The sequence below is a fragment of the Cyprinus carpio genome, chromosome B7 (assembly GCF_018340385.1).
Source record: "Cyprinus carpio isolate SPL01 chromosome B7, ASM1834038v1, whole genome shotgun sequence".
NCBI lineage: Eukaryota > Metazoa > Chordata > Actinopteri > Cypriniformes > Cyprinidae > Cyprinus > Cyprinus carpio.
This window is the reverse complement of record NC_056603.1, coordinates 10,263,905-10,283,980: the sequence shown is the minus strand read 5'-3', so window position 1 is coordinate 10,283,980 and position 20,076 is coordinate 10,263,905. Positions and strand designations below refer to the sequence as shown.

The 20,076-nt window shown below is 36.5% G+C and overlaps 2 protein-coding genes across 2 annotated transcripts; one reads left to right on the top strand and one right to left on the bottom strand.

The window, feature by feature from the left end:
• Positions 1-1,817: 1,817 nt before the first annotated feature.
• LOC109093012 (zinc finger DHHC-type palmitoyltransferase 13) lies at positions 1,818-15,766 on the top strand. Its single transcript, XM_042727189.1, has 18 exons — positions 1,818-1,922; positions 2,254-2,476; positions 2,907-3,118; positions 4,283-4,405; positions 5,205-5,282; positions 5,534-5,678; positions 5,770-5,834; positions 6,267-6,429; positions 7,483-7,608; positions 8,209-8,342; positions 10,044-10,144; positions 10,309-10,433; positions 11,273-11,335; positions 11,589-11,682; positions 11,780-11,863; positions 12,074-12,231; positions 14,670-14,767; positions 14,845-15,766. Exons 2-18 carry the CDS (start codon positions 2,453-2,455, stop codon positions 14,987-14,989), a joined length of 1,938 nt encoding a protein of 645 aa, XP_042583123.1. The 5' UTR covers positions 1,818-1,922; positions 2,254-2,452; the 3' UTR covers positions 14,990-15,766.
• A 1,210-nt stretch (positions 15,767-16,976) lies between these two features.
• Positions 16,977-20,076, bottom strand: LOC122137795 (cysteine and glycine-rich protein 3-like). Its single transcript, XM_042726736.1, has 4 exons — positions 19,971-20,076; positions 18,318-18,477; positions 17,159-17,291; positions 16,977-17,018 (listed from the first exon to the last, which is right to left on the bottom strand). Exons 1-4 carry the CDS (start codon positions 20,074-20,076, stop codon positions 16,977-16,979), a joined length of 441 nt encoding a protein of 146 aa, XP_042582670.1.

Genomic DNA, 20,076 nt, shown 5'->3' with positions numbered 1-20,076 from the left:
ATGGAGACAAAAGCTCAGCATCATGCCTGCAGACATCTTTAACCCCTCTGTACTGCCATTACATACTAATGAGATTTTAGATGAACTGTGCTGGTTCTGTGAGGATTGGAAGAGTGTGAATACGAGGAATATGTCTGCTACAGGAAACTAATATGGTTTTGTTATAGTACACGAGTTGTGACTAGCTATGTCATCCATACTTGTGTGTTTTATCACTTCAATACGGCTGCCCTCCTAAGGCTCTCATAAATCCATAATACATACTTCCTTTGTAGGGACTTCCTTTTAGGGCCTTGACTTCAGAGATATTTCACAATGGTTTGAGCGCTGGGTCGCATACATTACCGTTAATGAGGCTGGAGAACAATGTAAATACATCAATCTCGTCAATGTAATTATGTTCTCTCAGCCCTGGAATAAAAAAGAGAGAGATTACATGGCGCCCCTGCTGATTAAATTAATTATGCTAATAAACTCTTGGTCTCCCATAGGTATTAATGAGCTGTATATATGTAGAGGGACTTCTATTCTTACTCCAGCTCTGAATTCAGTTTCATAAACAGGTTTCTGAAGATGCCTGTAACTCAATGGTTCATTGTTCAAATTAGATTCATCAATTTCAATATCAATACATTTTGCATTTATAAAAGAACAAACCAAGATAGATAGATAGATAGATAGATAGATAGATAGATAGATAGATAGATAGATAGATAGATGTGTCTAGGTAAATGTCTGTGACTGTGTAATATATCTGTCTCTGGTTCAGGTCCAGTTGAGTGTGGTTTGGAGACAGTAATTCACAGGAGTGTGAAGTGATGGATCTCTTCAGGCTTTGATTGATCTGTGGCAACATGATCAATAGTTATGTACTGGCAACAAAATGCTTAGAGGGGTTTTTCCTGGCTGAGGAGCTTCCATTAGTAACTTACAGGATATGCTGCCATCTGGTGATCACTATACACTCTTAAAAATAAAGGTTCCAATAGGTATATATTAGTGAAACTTTTGTGCAATGGAAAAGTTCTGTGGAACTTCATATTTTATATTTTAACCTTTATTTTTAAAAGTTTATGTCCCAGATCTTGGAATGAAAAGGAAGGAATTCAACTACATTTTATAACATCCAGGTATTCAAAAATAGCTTTTGAATAACTCCTCCTGTGGATTATATGATGTCAAAAAAGGTCATTTATTTAGTGAATGATCAGTTAATGATAATTGTTTCTCAAGACCTTTTAAAAAAAAGGTGTGGTTTATTACGGGTTTGATGCGCTAAAAAAGACAATCTGCCACACTGCCATGCTTTAAACTGAACTGACAATATCATCTGTGTTCTTAAACCTGCAGCAGCCCAGTTAAACTAGATTCAGTCAGCATAAGTTACTACTTAAAATCTTGTATTTACATTTTTCGTTGCTTTACCAACGACAATGCAAATGCACATGTGACGTGGACGTGAAGTGTAGGCCTATACACATATATGCGTCTCTATTATACTTTGGGGACATATAGCCTAGGCTACACATTTAGAAAAATGATTCATTAAAAAGGAAAACTGTACTTAGTTTCATTAAAAAAGAAGAAGAAAAGAATACAAGTTTTCTAGGAGTAGCCTAGTGTTAGGGTTTGCCCAAAAACAGTATTTGCATGATATCATGTAGCCCAGTGGTTCCCATTCACGCTCCTGGAGGACCCCCGTCACTGTCAATGTTAATCAAACACACCTGATTCAGGTCACCTGCTCATTAGCAGAGATTCACAGACTTAAAATGGGTGTGACAGACAAAGGACACATGCAAAATGTGCAGTGTTGGGGGTCCTCCAGGAATGTGGATGGGAACCACTGATGAACATGGAAGTGCCCAGGAGGGAGACCCTCTCCATGTAAAATAAAACACATTTTTCTAGAGGACTCACAGGTTTGGGATCTCCATGCAAAATTACATTTAATTATTTAAAAATCAAACATTTTTAATGTATTATTTTTTTGATTAACAAACAATATCGAGTGCACATTTAAACACCAAGGAATTTTTTGTTAGCACTGCAGAAACCTGGAATAGTGTGATTAGATTTTTTACTTAAGAAATTCACACAATGCCTGAAAACAGTTTCATTCACATATGCTTTGGTTTTCATAATGTTTCACAAACTGAACCGGTACAGTATGTTTAACTGGTATACGTGTGAAACTTGATGTAACGATAATCTGCATTTTTGACATACGATGGCTCCCGTCTCTGTCTGTAGACGCAGGAATGCGCTCTTGTGCGAAAGGAAATACAAAAAAGGCTAACAGACGCCACGTCACTGAGACAAAGCGGCCAATCAGAGCGCAGGATTTGTCACTCGTATCCAGGAAGTGGAAGATGCGCTGAACGCGCGCTCGTCTTCAGTCTGTCAGCGTAAATTCTTCATGATCAATCACTTATAACCTCGCACAGAAGTGATGGACTGGTCAGAAGGAGACGGAGTAAGAGAGAAAATGTTTTATATTCTCTTTTGTTTCGTCATTAAATGCATTCATTAGACCGGTTAAGCTAATTTAGCATCTATTGCTAACCGATCACCTGTGTGTACGTGCTGATCGATCAACTATTCAGTTCGCACTGTACATTTTATACATACAATTATTTGATTAGACCTGGAAAACGAGCCCAAGCATGATTATTGTCTTTGATTGGCAGTAACTGACCGTAATTATGGGCTAAATATCGAACATGGTTATGTGTCATCTACAGTTTTCAGATTATTAGAAGGTTAATTAGCATATTCAGAGCCCAAACCGTCACTAGCAACATGTACCGAACTGAACTGAAATTCAGTTTAATTTTCAAAATCAGGCGCATTTGATGTTAATCTTAAAATTAGTCAGAAATAACTTGTGTTGTAATATTTTACAGGGCCACTCCCACGGTCACATGGGGGGCAGTTGCCATGGACACGGCGGAGGCCACGCCCACAGTCACGGTCATGGAGGACCTGGATTTAGTGGTTTTGTGCCCGGTGGCTTCCACGGCCAGCTGGTCCCGGGACCTCTCGATCCCACACAGCAGCCGAGGAAGGTCTCTCACCCGGAGGACAGCAGCTCCTGGGATATCGTCAAAGCGACACAGTGAGACTCATTCCCTTGACTTGCAATGAACACACTGGGACTACACTTAACAGTCAGAGAGGAATGTTTAGCTGCTGGTGATGTTATTAAGACGCCCTGGAGATTTTGTCACAGCTGTACACTAACAGTATTTGTGTGATTATAGGAATTCGTTTAAGTGTGAATCTCACAAAATTGATGCTCAGATCACATTTCACTCAAAAATAATAATAATAATAATTTTTTGGATAAGTCTAGGTGTTGACATTTTTCTGTGTGGAGCGACATCGCGGAAGGTGGATGTGAAATGTAGGAGGAGTTTATCACTAAATAAGGAACTCCTTCTACGGTCTGGAACTGGTTTGGTCAGGGCTGTACAGTGCTCAAAAAAATCGTTCTGAATAAATGTACTACAGTAGCACGTGTGCGATACAGTTTTGCGTGTGTATGATCCTGTTTACAAACCCGTTGTCCAACAAAGATATCATTTATTGACATGCTTTTTCTCCAAATTAACTTAATAACAGAGTCGAGTGTTCTTTTTGTGTCCAGACGTGGTTTCATAATACAGAATGATGGTATTATATACAGTGATAAAGGCTTTGTCGATAAGCATTGCATTATAAATATAATGTTCCTTGTAAAAAATACCCAATATTGCTTGAAGAAATATTTTGTGCAATCGTAATTAAGAGCCATTTTTAACTCCTTAAAACAAAATATTATAAATATAATGCTAGATAAATTTGGGGCAAACCCACCCAATCTGTCCATATTAGGGATTTCCTGGAGGGTCATTAGTAGTATTACTTCTGCTATGGATATGTGGAGTTCCTGCACAAGGGCACCCTCTGGCATCCAGTATGAATTAAACAATCAATACATTACATGTGTACTCAGTGATGCTCACAGCACCCTATTTTATCGCAATAAATACCAGAAACATCGTGATATATTTTTAAACCCATATCACCCATTACTAGCGGCGTCCATATCTGTTGTCTCACCTGCATGCTTCACACTGTTCAAATAGTTCATTTCCATTAAACGATGCAGATCTTTTTATCCTTTGTTCATGCAGAAATCCTGCAATGTATGTGGGTATACATGTTCAATCAAGTCAATTCTGATTAAAAAAATAAAATAAACAGCAACTTTCTTTCTCTTGTTTGTTTTAAATTGTAGATTTGGTGCTCTTGAGAGGTGTAAAGAACTCATCGAGGCTGGTTATGATGTCAGGCAGCCTGACAAAGAGAATGTTACTCCGCTCCATTGGGCCGCCATCAATAATCGCGCAGATATCGTCAAGTAAGATTTGTGTTTCTGTTGTTTTCATGTTTTTTTTTGTTTTTTTCATGCAGTTATAAGTTTAAAATATTTAAGATTTTAATTCATAAACATTTGCATTTATTTGATCAGAAATATTTTAATATTTAATTTATTCATGTGATGCAAAGTTGAATTTTCAGCATAATTACTCCAGTATTCAGTGTCAAGTGATCCTTCAGAATCATTCTAATATGATGATTTTCTGCACAATTATTATTACTGGTGCTCAGCTAATAATGGTTCTTATTATTATTATTATTAGCAATATTAAAAACAGTTTAAATACATTTAATACATTTTTCTTTTTGTGATACAGCATTATTCGAAATCTCAGCTTTGCCATGACAGGAATAAATTACATTTTAAAAATATATGCAAATAGAAAACGGGTATTTTTAAACTGTAATATTACTATTTTTATTGTATTTTTTTGTTGTTGTAAGGAAATACTGCCTTGGTGTAGGGTTGCAAAAAGGTGGAAAAAATTCTAGTAAGTGTCTGAAAACTTCCGGAAATTTTGGAAACTTTCCAGGATTTTTTTGGAATCTTCCAGGGATTTTTGGAAAGTTTCCAGAAATTTACCAGAAATGTTCCACCCCTTTGCTACCCTACCTTGGTGAGCATAAGAGACTTCTTTCAGAAAGCTTTGAAAAAATGAATTATTCCCAACTTTTGGCAGCCAGTGTACATTACTATTAAACAGTTGCAACACCTAAATCACTTCTCATATTAAACCTATTCGTACTTGTATTTGCACATGTTCTGCTGTGTTTCACAGATACTACATATCTAAAGGAGCCGTCATAGACCAGCTAGGCGGTGACCTGAATTCAACACCACTCCACTGGGCCATACGGTACGTTTCAGATATATACAGCAATGACCTTACACAGTGGAACATGTCCTAGTATATGTAATGAACTACACTTGTGTGATCTTGAAGAACTGACTGATCTGCATTCATACACTAAAATAACCAAAACACTGTTAATTAAAACCAGTGCAAAAATGGCTTTGAAAGATGTTGGTTCTAGCAGCATTTGCTTGAAAGTGGCACTTGAGTGTGTTTTATATCTGCTGTTGTTGTTCCTGGTGACCCCTGAACAGACAGGGTCATTTGTCGATGGTCATTCAGCTGATGCGATATGGAGCCGATCCATCATTAGCAGATGGTGAAGGGTATCGGGGTCTCCATCTGGCTGTGCTCTTCCAGCATATGCCCATCGCTGCGTACCTTATGGCCAAAGGACAGGTGTGACACAAGCACACAGTGACATTTTAAACAAAGGGTTTTATACTGAGTAATGCGGCTGAATACTGTTCTTGTTCCCGTGTTGTTGTAGGAAGTGGATTCGCCAGACATAAATGGACAAACTCCACTAATGTTGGCAGCACAAAAAATCATTGGGTAAGATGACCAGTCAACTCAATCAAGCTGTGGAGTTTGTATTATTTTTTTGTTTTGTTTTGTTTTTGTTTGTTTTTTTACCTCTGCCAATTATAAGGTAACTATGAAACTTTTTTTTTTTTAATTTAACACATGTAGAGATGCAGATAAATACACCCTCGATGAGCATAAATAAGAGACTTCTTTCAAAAATATTAAAATGTCTCACCAACTCCTAAATTTCTAATTTATAGGCATCTTTTCATTTTGTACAGGCAAGATGAATGGCCTACAGTGAGTGTTAATTTTGGAAGCTTTACTCAAAACGTCTAGCTCAGATATCGTAAAGTATAGCAGATATCATCTTGTAACGTTAGGCTGTGGTTAGGCACTTTTCTGTCCTGATATTTTTCTCTTCTCACATCTTGTCGTTTTGGTTTTTTTGAAACACAGACCTGAGCCCACAAACTTCCTGATAAAGTGCAACGCTTCAGTGAATGCGGTTGATAAAGTGAACAGAAACTCACCTCTGCACTGCGCGGTGTTGGCTGGAAACGTTGATTCGGTCCACATCCTGCTGGAAGCTGGAGCCAGCATTGACCTGGAGAATGCCAATGTAAGCGTGCACTTAAGCCCTTAAAGTGCCCCTGTTATGGGTAATGAAAGGTTCATATTTTAGTTTTGGGAATCCCCAACAACAGGTTGACATGATTGCCAGGTCAAAACACTTTCATTGTCTTATAATATGCATTTATTTTTACCGTACTTGCTCAACGACTCCCAAACGATTCACTCAGCGATTAATTTTTCCAAACCCCTCCTTTGCGTGATGCTAATCTGTGGTGATTGGTATCATTTTCATTTCATCATGTCTGTAATGCCTGATAAAGCAGCGTTTGTGAGCTGCTTTATGTACAGCCGTTACTGGGGAAACCTCTCTTTTTACTGCTCCAAAAGCGCCACCTAGTGGCAGAGAATGAATTTCCATTTTCATTCAGACCAACATGTGGGCGGGAAATATGCTAATGTTTCATGTTGGCATCAACTCAAAAGGCTTGGGATTCGTTTTAAAAATGACTCGTTTCAATGACTCAGAGTCGACTCTTTCTTTTAAGAGACAATAACTTTATACACGGTGCACTTTCAGATTAAAAACTTTGCAGGATGTTTTCATTCACTTGAAATTCACATTCGCATGAAAGGTAATTTCTAATAGGGGCACTGTAAAGAGACGGTTCATCCAGAAATTAAAATTCTGTTATTATTTATTCCCCGTCATGTCGTTCCAAACCTGTATGACTATTTCTTTGATATTTTGAAAAATACTGCTAAGCAAATGGTTTTGGTTCCCAAATAACTTCCATAGTTTGGGCAAAAAATATAATGGAAGTCAAAATGTCTGCAGTCAAGACTGGCCTTTACTTTTTGAAAGTGCTCACATTCATTCCATTCATACGTTTTTAACATCTTATTGCTTGCTATTACATGTCCAGTCACTAATTCCACAGCCATAATGATACAGTTTAAACTGGCAGAGCAAAAGAGAAGTGTTTCTCCATAGCTATGAAACTGGTTCCAAAGCAATGCTCTTTACTCACCTGGCCGTTCAGTTTGAAAGTTGAGCTTTACTTTGTGTTCATTTTAACTGATGTTTCTGTGTTATTTTCAGGGTCACACACCCCTTGACCTGGCACACCAGGTGCACAGCCCTCTGCTCATTCACATGCTCAGTGTGGTGAAGACAGAGCGCATGAAAGCCAACTCTACGTGTCTCAAACTGCTCAACAGATACAAGGTACACTCATGCTCAGACACACTCAGGCCAACAAGTTCAGATTAGAAAAAAGTTTTACTTCGTAATCTAGATTTAATGCACTAAAATCTGGAGTATTATTCTGATTATTCAGGTATTTTGAATTTGATCAAACCTCTAATTTGGTAAATTAGATGCATTTGTGCAATGTATATGTATAATGTATATTTAATTTTAATTGTTGGATTTGTAACAATTGTTCCGGGAAACTCGAAAAACACAGATCTACATACACATGCACACACACACACACACACACACACACACACACACACACACACACACACTCACACACACACACACACCGCTCTCACTAACCTTATTAAAGATGTGAGGCAAGTACTTGAAATCCCAGGGCTGTATTTAACCTTGAATTAAGCTTTCAGAAACAAAAGCATCCAATTTCTCACATAATGTGTGTTTGGCCCTGGAGAATTCTCCATTTTTAGGCTTTTATTAAACAAGAAAATAACATTCCACTTGTTCTCTGACCCACATTCCTCTGCTGTAACCCTGATCTTTCATCGCAGTTGAAAAGACTTCATTATTCAGACTGCGAGTGTGTGACCGTGTGTGTTCCAGGTCTGTCTGCTGTGTGTGTTCAGTCTTGTTGTGGTCGGAGCCATCGGTTCCGTACTAGACATGAAGACGGAGTCCTGGTTACTGAAGGGTGTGCTGCTGGCCTGCATCATAGCTGTGATCAACCTCACTTCAAGGTGTCGTTTGAGCAGCAACAAACACGCTGACATATCCTACATAAAGGTTTAAATGGTCCAGTAACTACAATATTGCTCATCATTTTTAATCTTAGCAATTTTTGCACTGTATTTTATGTGACAGTTTGTCTGTCTGAAGTGAAAAACCTGTTATGTTATAAATTCGAGACCTTTCTGACCCTCCATAGACAGCAATGTAACTGAAATGTTCCCAGACCTAGAAAGGTAGTAAGAACATCGGTAAAATAGTCCATGTGACGTCAGTGGTTCAACCTTAACTGACAAAGATCAATGAGGGTGAGCAATTAATTACACAATTTTCATTTTTGGGTGAACTATCCTTTTAATATAACACATAAAATATAACATTTGCAACAAACTATGCACACCGTATTGCATTTGCATAAGGAATCAATCAAGAAACAATTTTTTTATTATTATTGTTTTGGTAAATATAATCTGAAAAATATTTTATAAAGAAAGAAAGAAAAAAATTAATAAACTATTTTTTTTTTGTGTGTGTATATATATATATATATATATATATATATATATATATATATATATATATATATGTATATATATATATATATATATATATATATATATATATATATATATATATATATATATATGTCAAATGATTAATCACGATTAATCACATCCAAAATAAAGTTTTGTTTACATAATAGATGTGTGTATACTGTGTATATTTATTATGTATATATAAATACATGACATGCATGTATATATTTAGTACAATATGTTATGTTTTATATATTAAATATATTTATATATATATAAAATATAAGAATATAAATATATAAATGTATATACATGTAAATATTTTCTAAATATATGTGTGTGTATTTATATATACATAATAAATATACCCTGTACACATACATATATTATGTAAACAAAACTTTTATTTTGGATGTGATTAATCATTTGACAGCCCTAATATATATATATATAGAGAGAGAGAGAGAGTAAAGAAGCATGAATTAAAATCAGTACAGCAAAATAAATATTTTATGTATATAGATATGTTCCAATATGTATGTATGTAAAATAATTTTATTTAAAACAAATAGATATTAAACAAAAATATATTCAATAAAATTTTAAATTTACCTAATTTAAATTGCCCTGATTTTAATATAAATATTTGTACATTTAAATATAAAAATTTAAATTTTTTTATTAAGTAAAAATTATTCTGAATTCTGCAGATTGTCTGAAAAAAAAAAGCTTTGTGAATTGCTTGGTATTGAAATCTTTTTTAAAAAAAGAGAGAGAGAGAGAGACAGTGAGAGAGATCATGACAGTATGTCTCTGTGTGAAGGGCTTGATAAAATTTGCAGTGCCATTGCACATACATTTGATAATGCTGTAAACAAAATAATTATGTGTGCAATTATATTGACTTCCTCACGAGGGCGCTGTAAGCTCAGTAATACATCTCTGTTTAGCCCAGTGGTTTTTGGGAACCCTCTGCTTTTCTGTATGTCTCAGACTAGAGATGACAACAGAGGGTCCCCAGGACCAGGATTGAAAACCACTGGTTTAACCTGACACTGCCAATTAAATATCTACAGTACACAGGCAGAGTAAGAGGTCAGAACAAAAAGAAGCTGTTGTGCCCACTCTTGAAAGTGTCCTACAATGCTGTCCTGTTCGTGTGGTTTGTTTCTGTAGGCAGTTTGCAACTGTGGCGGTCCGGTCTTTGATTCCCGCCACAGGTCTCATGGCTTCGATCTTCTGGATGGTGGTCACCTGGGGCTTGTGGTTTCTGCCTGATATCCTTGAATAATACCCAGACATTTGAAACTGATCATAACTTTCATGCAGATGTGTTTATACCAGCCGTGATGGGTTTTATAGATCCACCTCATGTTCAACCCTGAGTTATTATAGTTGTATGTGTTGGGTGTTTGTGGAGACCTTAACATGCCTCGTTCACATGACCCGAGCGCTACGGTTCAGATGCTCTTCACTATCAACATCACAGCCTTACTGTATTACTACCTCCGCTCCTGCAGGACAGACCCTGGCATCGTCAAGGCAACCGAGGAGGAGAAGAAGAAGGTAAGACTCTGGATGTGATTGGCTGGCTTGGTGCTACACATGTACCAGTTGAGATTCTGGATGGTCTGGATGCTGCTTCTGTGAGATTCTTGCTGGTTTGAGTAATAACCTGAATCAACTTGTAACTCAAACTAGATGTGTCAGTGATTATATAATATTATACTTATGAGATGTATGGGGTGAATGTAATGAAAAAAAGCCTGTCACTTTTTTTTTTTTTTTTTTTTTTTTTTTTTTTTATGTAAATTTTTTTTTTTTTTTTTTTTTTTCAGTTTTGGGGCAGAAAACAACACAGGCATGTCCCTAAAAATAGGCTTTGTTTTCTCATATATATGTATATTCTTAATTAATTAATCAATTAATTTATTTATAGAAGCAACTTAAAAATAATAATAAAGGAAATGATACTGAGAATAATTAAAAGATAACAAAAAATGTGCATAAGTTAAAATCAGTACAGCAAAAAATATGTATAAATATCTATTAATAACATATGTAGCATACATTAAAATCAATGCAGCAAATCTAGATATGTATGAATAACATATTTATTTATGCATATTAATTTGTATGGTTTGTGCAGTACTGATTTTTATTTATTTGGATTTTTTAAAGAACTTTAAATTTAAATATAATCATATGTAAATATTTTATTTTGTTTTTTTAATATATGTTTAAACAGAATGATTTTAATATTCTTGCTCTTCATACATGCTTGTTGCGGTCAGCGTTTTCTGATTTATAAGACGGTTTGAATTGGAGGAGTCAGTTGCATTGTTTGACCCAACGATTCCTTTAGGTTCTTACACTCTTTAATATGTTCATCTGTCTCTCTGTAGAATATTGTGGTTCTGGCAGAGGCAGGCTGTCTGGATCCCAGGATATTTTGTACTTCATGTATGGTAAGTTATCTCTTTTAAGTGACAAGATAGAGAGGGCAAATGATGAAAAGAAAACTGGATTGGGAAATGATGCAAGATAAATTCAGACTTGTTACCTTCTCAAAGCATTATGACCAAATGAGTCCAAGCATGTGCACTAACCAAAAGGCCATGGTTTGGAAATCTGCATGGTTTTACCGTAGTACTAACAGGAACATACATTGTAAACATTCTTCAGAGTTTCCTATAGAGCTTAAAAACCTTGTTTTTGCAGATGAGGAAGCCAATGAGAGCAAATCACTGCTTTTCCTGTAACGCTTGTGTCGCTAAACAAGACCACCACTCCATTTGGATCAATGGCTGCATAGGTGACATGCACAAATTATGGTGTTTTATAGCATAGACTTCATTTTCTCTCATTTTTTGCTGTCATTATGAGTCACTCATGCAAACCTCCTTTTACAGGGGCCAGAAATCACCCGTACTTTGTGCTTTTCCTGGTTGCTCTGAACTTCCTCTGCATATGGATGTTCTACGGCAGTATCACGTGTAAGTTACCACTTGAACTTGAATGTACACTACCATTCAAAAGTTTGTGGTCAGTACAATTTTTGTTTTTGAATAAAGTCTCTAATGCTCACCAAGACTAGTTCCCAAATGAATAGTTGATGTCTGTAAAATACTAGGCTACATCTTGCATTTTTAGTCTCGCCAGAAGAAAATGTTCATTTAAAGAATTGTGTGTTTTTCTGTGTGTAGACTGGTCCAAACACTGTCCACCGCACTACACAGAGGAGGGCGTCTGGGGGGTGGTGACCACTCTGACAGGCTGCTCTCCCTGGGTGCTCTACATCTTCTGCTTTGCTTTCTTAAATGCTTCCTGGGCCTCCATCCTGCTTTTGGTGCAGCTCTACCAGGTGAATGACATGATGATGTGCTATAAACTGTGAAAAATCCCAGCTAAATATCAGCACTTCTGGCCAAATACTGTATATTAGGACATAAGAACCAGAGGGTGCTATGACTGATGACAGATACAATGGCATTTCTTCACTCCTTTGCCTAGAATTTAGCATAACATGAAATCAATCATGTTTAAATAAGTATGATATGTAGGTAGTACATAGAAATCTAGTATGCTTGCTTTCTGAATTATGCCCTGATATTTTATTTACCTAATATCAACTTCATCAGACTGAAACTTATAAAACATAAGTATTAGTCATCAATGTCTTGCGGCCTCTTTCTACAAAAATATAACAGCAGCTTTGAACAAAGAGTGAAGACTGATAAGTGGTCTTTATTATGAAATTATATTAAAGTTATTAAAAGTGTGGGTATTGTTAAAGGTGCTGTATGTAAGTTTTTGACTCTACTAAAGCATAAAAATACCATAATATGTTTGCAGATATTTAAGAATCATGCTAAGTTAACATACTTGTTTATCTGAAAAACATTGCTACAGTCAGTTATTCTCCTTTGAAAATGTGCGTTCTGGCCTGGAGTGTCTGTCTCGGTTTTGGTCTGTGTAACACAGGATTGCCAGGTTTTCGCAAACAAAATCCGCCCAATTGCTACTCAAAACTAGCCCAATCTCCAGGGGGGAAAAAACGTGTTTTTCGGCGGGGGTCCTCCAGTAAAATTCGCATTCCAGGGGCTGAATATCGCATTATTGGGGTCACTTCAACCCGTGGACATGAAAAACAACCCGCGGCAACAGTATTAAAGTAGCACAATTTCGCGGACTTGGCAACACTGGTGTAACCCGCCCACGGCCAGTTTACCCACTTGTACTTTGGTGCCAGGGTTTGCCAGTTGGCGCATTTTATTTCAGTCATGGAAGGTGCTAAACGAAAGGGGTCACTTCTTGTTGGTGTCATCATCTGGCAACCTGCGTGTGCAAGTCTGAGGAGGAGGGGCCAGGTGAAAAAAAAACCTGTCTCCAATATTTTGAATTTGGACTGCAATCAATCCTACATACAGAACTGACTTTAAAGACCTTTTAAAATTATTTTTTATTTTTTGTTAATTGAAATAAAATATAAATACTAAATTAAATCTTAAACAAAGATTAGTAATGTTGCCTTGCCAACCAACTAAAACAATTTTTTTTAAGTTAAGCCTGAACATTTTCAATGAAACTACCACTGAAATAAAAAATAAAGTTAATAGAAATATAAAAAATAAAAAGCATATAAAAAATGCCTAAAACTGACATTTTAGAATAAAAGCCAATTCAAAACATTAATACTATAATAGTATGTAAATAATACTAATATAACACTAAATAGTAATGATATTTGTTAAAGAGTTGTGCGAAATTTAAGTTTAAAAAAATATGTAAATCTTTTAAAATGTGTACCTTCTCATGACCTTCTCATATGTCTGTAGTGTTTTAGGAGGAGATTGAATTTCTCACATGATTAACGAACAGGCATTAGGAACATCTTCTCACACTAGCATAGTGGTTAATAGTGGAAAGTCTTAAAGGGATACACAATTTTGGAACTTCTTCGGAACACAATATAAGATATTTTGGATGTAAACCGGGAGGCTTGTGACTGTCCCATAGACTGCCAAATAAATAACAGTGTCAAGGTCCAGGAAAGTATCAAAGACGTCGTCAGAATACTCCATCTGCCATCAGTGGTTCAACCGTAACATTATGAAGCAACGAGAATACTTTTTGTACACGAAGAAAACAAAAATAACGACTTCAACAATCCGTCTCCTCTGTGTCTCTCCACATCACCGTAGCGTCATTTTGGAGAATATCCACTGAACGCAAACTGCATAGTGCGTACGCTCTTCTGTGTCGGCCGCGCCTCAAGGATATGTTTTCTACCTGTATTTACACTTTGATTTGAACAAAAACAGCGCATCCGTGCAGCGCGGCTGACACAGAAGAGCGTAAGCTGCCTGCGTTCAGTGGATATTCTCCAAAATGGCGCTACAGTGATGCGGAGAGACAAATTGTTGAATAAAGTCATTATTTTTGTTTTCTTCGCGTACAAAAAGTATTCTCGTCGCTTCATAACGTTATGGTTGAACCACTGATGGCAGATGGCAGACTATTCTGACAATGTCTTCCATACTTTCCTGGACACTGACACTGTTATTTACTTGGCAGTCTATGGGACAGTCACAAGCCTCCCGGTTTTCATCCAAAATATCTTAAATTGTGTTCCGAAGATGAACAAAGCTTTTACGGGTTTGGAACGACATGGAGGTAAGTGACTAATGACAAAATATTTATTTTGGGGTGGAGTATCCCTTTAAAAGTGGAGGACTGTATGTCTTGATTTTACACAAATGTATGCACAGACTCTTCATGGTTTGCTTTGTTTCCTCACAGATCACGTTTCTCGGGCTGACGACGGCCGAGAGAGCGAACCTGATGCACAGACAGAGAAAACTCCCTCAAGCCTTCTCTCTCAGACAAAACCCGTTCAAGTAAGCTCGTTTTCATTAGTATAGGGTTTATAACACTCATAAAGTTCTTATTTTTAATCGTGTTTCTTCTCTCGTAGTCTTGGTGTGGTGAGGAACCTGGTGAACTTCTTCCAGTGGCGCTGCTGTGGTCTCTGTAAGCCAGTGGTGCTGGACTGGACTCAGCAGTATCCCATGGGTCTCAGCAGAGACCACCCCATGTTCAGCGGCCCCGATGCTGTTTGACCCCCAGCGATCAGTCACCCACTCAGGGAGAGCGACGTCCTCATTTCTGGAGCCATTGGTTTGATTTTAATGCCTTTTTGATGTTGGAAATGAAGAACAGACTGAATGCTAATTTGGATAATCATTTGTTCTATTTGAAAGAACATGCGCCTTTTGTATTTGAGGGAAATATAGTATATGTGATGTGCGTTCAAGGTTAGATTTTGCCTTACAGTTTAAGTTGTACATAAGGATGAATACATGTTTATAAGCACACTGATATATTTTGAACAGAAATATTTTGTAAGGTACGGTAAGATCACGTTTTGGTTTTTACTCCAAGTCCTTTTACAGGAAGTGACCACTATATGTATGCTCAATGTGAAAAGATTTGTAAATCAGAGCAATTTTATTTCTGCAAATTTAGAGAAATTTTGAGAATCGTACTTCCCTCGTTGAGTCAAAACGCATTTGAAATGACTTCAAAACGCTACGATCAGATGCATTACAACCACAACATTTATAGCATTATACGTGCAAGACGAATCATATCATTTAATATATTTTATTAGCTATTAGTATCATATAAGTATCATTTCAGTGGCAGTTGATCTTTTTTTTATACCTTTTAATAACCACTGTGTAGTACAGGGCCGTGCCTGATAGCATAAGCTCGCTCTTTACTGCGGTTCTCAATTCTGTTCATTATACTTTATTACGCAGTATGTCATAATATGGGAAAAATGCTGTTCTTGAATCCTGCTCTGTGCTTTGGAATAAATCAGACCACTTTTGCAATTTGTTGGTCCGAGTGTTTCTCCAGGTAAAGGTATATTTGTTGTTGATCTAACAACAAAAAACAACAACAACAACAAACCTAGGTAAAAAAGCCAATTATTACTGAGTAACTTACCTTACAGCCACTATTAGCTAGTAGTGAAGGAGTTTTGGAGATATATAAATATGTATATAAAAAGTATAAATGTCTAGTTTTTTAAATAAGTCTCTTACGCTTACCTATGCTGCAACTTTATTAAAAAAAAATACAGCAAAAACGGAATTATTGTTAAATATTACTTCAATTAATAATAAATGTTTTCTGTTTTATTAATTTTGTAATATGATGTATTCCTGTGAGGCAAAGCTGTTTTTTTAGCATCCTTACTCTAGTCTTCAGTGTCACTTGATACTTCAGAAATCTCTTGCTATTGTGCTCCTTCACTGAACATGCAAAAAAATACATCAAGGCTGCCGCTAGGGGTTAGATTTTGACAGTCCTATTCAGATGCTGTAGGTTGCGGCTAGAAGGGATACAGCTTCGACTGGAAACGAACAATGAAATTAATTTTCTACCTATTAGATTGTGTTTTATTAACGTCTACACCTACCCCAACCCTAAACATACCCCTTACAATCATGAAAAAAATAGCCATTGCTGTACAGTGTGTAAAAAAAAAAATTACGCTATGTTGATGTGTGACATTGAGGCATGACAAAAGACTGACTGGGGTGATACCATCTAGAGGTAAATAAGGTACAAAGATGTACTTTTTGGCTTTTGTACCCTAGAATACCACCCCAGTGACAGCTTTTGTACTTTTTTTTTTTTCTGAGAATGTAGTGTTCAGCAATATTTTACAAACTCTGTTATTTATTTATTTATTTATTTTAATTTTAATGCAAATATCCATGGAAGCCCATTTCTGCCATGGAACAAAATTAAAATGGTACTTTCTCAGAATTGCGAGAGATAATTGCACAATTGTGAGAAAACTCAGAACAGAGTATCTATTGATTGGTTAAGTGCTATTAAAGAGATTGAGCTGGCAGAGATGGTGCAGTCTCATTTGATGGATTGTACCTTTACAATAAAGCTCTCTGTCTTTATCCGTCACCGTGGTGGATTCCAGGCTCTTCCCACACAATAAACAGCGGAAGCAGGTTTTGTGCCAGGGCTGTTGGATCAGAACCAGTCACAGTCTGATAAATTACTACGGTGAAATGTGCTTTACACAGCGCTGACCTGTGACAGCAGCATATTGCAGAAGTGCTGAGAAGGGAACACGTTCTCAAAATATGCTTATATTTCTGTTTGAATGGCTTAATATTAATATATTTCATATTATATCAGAGTGAAATGTATCAAAACTCTGAGTCAGCTTCTTGCTTTAATTTTAGCTGTAGTTTTACCTTTCCAGCGCCCATAACTTTCTCTGTTGCATAAACCACTTTAGAGCAGTGAGGACAGCGATCTGTGCTCCCAAACTTCTTTGCAAACTTGTTTGGGTTTGAGTTAGCAGATGCAAGACTGGGAGCTTTGGGCCTTAACATAAAAACATATGCATAAGAATCACAAAACAACAATAACAATAACTCTTCTTCTACAGTAAATTCTACTAATTAAAGTGGTAGTCTATCTGAACTGTTCACACAAAAATAAAAACTGGCTCAAATTTAATTTATTACTTTAATTAAGAATTTTAGAATTACATCACTTGATCGCAAAGGATTCTCTGCAGTGAATGGGTGCCGTCAGAACAGCTGAGTCCAAACAGCTGATAAAAACATCACAAGAATCCACACAACAATGTTTGTAAGAAAGAAATCCATCATTTAGGCTTTTTAACTTTAAACCATTGCTTCTGGCTAAAATACAAGTCCTCTATTAATTATATTGCTTCTTCCAATTAAAAAGTCATCTCATCTGAATCAGGAGAGAAATATGCACAGATCAAGCACTGTTTACAAGCAAAAGGAGTCTAAAACAGTTCTAATCACGCTATCATGTATTACTGACAGAAATAAAGTTAAAACACCTTTCTGATGGTTTTTTGTTTGTTTGTTTGTTTGTTTTGTTTGTTTTTTAATAAACAGCTTTTCACTTCATTAGATGCTTAGGCTCTCATTCTGACGGCACCCATTCACTGCAGAGGATCCATTGGTGAGCAAGTGATGTAATGCTAAATTTCTCCAAATCTGTTCTGATGAAGAAAAAAACTCCTCTACAACTTGGATGGTCTGAGGGTGTGTAGATTTTCAGCTAATTTACATTTCTAGGTGAACTGTTCCTTTAAGATTATATGTGACCCTGGACCACAAAAGTGGTCTTAGGTCACTGGGGTATATTTGTAGCAATAGCCAAGAATACATTGAATGTGTCAAAATTATAGATTTTTATTTTAATGCCGAAAATCATTAGGACCTTAAGTAAAGATCATGTTCCATGGAGATATTTTGCTTATTTATTCCGCTTTCAGGTGATGTATAAATCTCAATTTCGATAAATTGAAACTTATGACTGGTTTTGTGGTCCAGGGTCACATATTTTAAAGATATTTCCATGACATACTCTTGATGCTGAGGTTCTTCATTATTGATGGGGTCAGAACTCAAGGCTCCGGCGCCCTGGCCATGCCCATAACCTTTTGGACCATATTTCTTGCAGTAGCAGGATTTGCAGTAAATTTGTGCTGCGACTGTAGTGCTGTCCAAACCTTTATGACAATCCACTAGAGAACAAAAAAACTCTGTTTTAAAATATGACTGTAAAGACACGTAAAATTATAAATACTCACAATTCAAACATTTTATTTTAAAAGTAGTATCTTTGGCTCAAGGCTGCATTTATTTGATAAAAATGCAGTGAAAACTGTAATATTGTGAAATATTATTACAATTTTAAATAACTTCATATAAAATACATTTTTAAATCATAAATTGAATTTTCAGCATAATTTCTGCAGTCTTCAGTGTCACATGATCCTTCAGAAATCATTCTATTATGCTGATTTGCTGCTCAAAAATATTTATTCTTATTAGTGTTGAAACCAGACTGTCTGGACTGTCTTTTTTAGCATTCTGAGATGAATAGAAAGTTCAAAAGAACAGCCTTTATTTAAAACAGAAATATTTTTGCAACATAAAATCTCTTGTTGAAGCTGTTGCGAGAGACAGCAGGAGCGTGATCTCGCAGCTCCTTCAGAAGCCTGGCATCTCCTGTCTGTGTTCGTCAGCTGCTGCACTTTCAGCCAGGGCGGCTCAAGAGGCTCATGGGAGCTTGCCTTTGTGTCTAATTTTGGGCTGGATGAATAAGAGGCTCTGGGAGACCAAAGCATCCGCAGCAGATGGAAACAGGCCCTTGAATGGCGGCGAACTGCAGGGGTGTTTGTGTTACCTGTCTCAGACTGACTATCACCACGCTTTCTGGCACGACTCAAGCCTTTAAGAGTTAATGCTGCACCTTTACTTGAAATAAATAAAAACATTATATAAATATATTATTAGTATTAGTACTAAAACACTTTGCTCCATCCTAAAATGCTGATGTTATTGGACAAAAGATTTTATAGTTGAATGCAAGACATAAAGGTACATATTTGTTTTACATTTACATTTATCAGACACTTTTATCCAAAGCAACTTACAGTGCATTCAGGCTATACAATTTTTTTTTTTTTTTAACCTAACATGTGTTCACAACCTTTTGCGCTGCTAATGCAATGCTCTACCACTGAGCCACTTGTATACATGCATATGTTTGGCAAGCATACTGATGGGCCCAAGGGCCAAAGGATGCACATGTTTTTATGTTTTAACAACTTATTTTAATGTATTTGTTTAATTTAGTTTGATTTTACATTTTGCTCTTCTTTATCCCACTGGTTTTTCCTCATTTGTGTGTGTGGTGTGTGTGTGTGTGTGTGTGTGTGTGTGTGTGTGTGTGTGTGTGTGTGTAAAACTGCTCAATCAATATATTTCTGAAGCCAGTGAATAAACCATATTCAACAAAAAAACCTGTGTGTGTGTGTGTGTGTGTGTGTGTGTAGTTAAAACTGCTCTGTTCATAATGCTTTTATTTTTATTATTTGGTACCTGCCTGAAAGACATGTCTGGTGACGTCATCTTAAAATGTTTCAAACCCACAAGGAAAATCTTAAACCATACAAACTTGATCTTTCAGGGTAAGAGTATCATTCAATTTACGAATGTTTTGTGGACTTACTGCAGATGAAGCAGGTTTTGTGGAAGCTCCGGCTATTGCACTGGATCTCCTCAGCATGGTAAACCGTCTTCTCACAGGCCGCACACTTGGCTCCCCAATTTGGCAT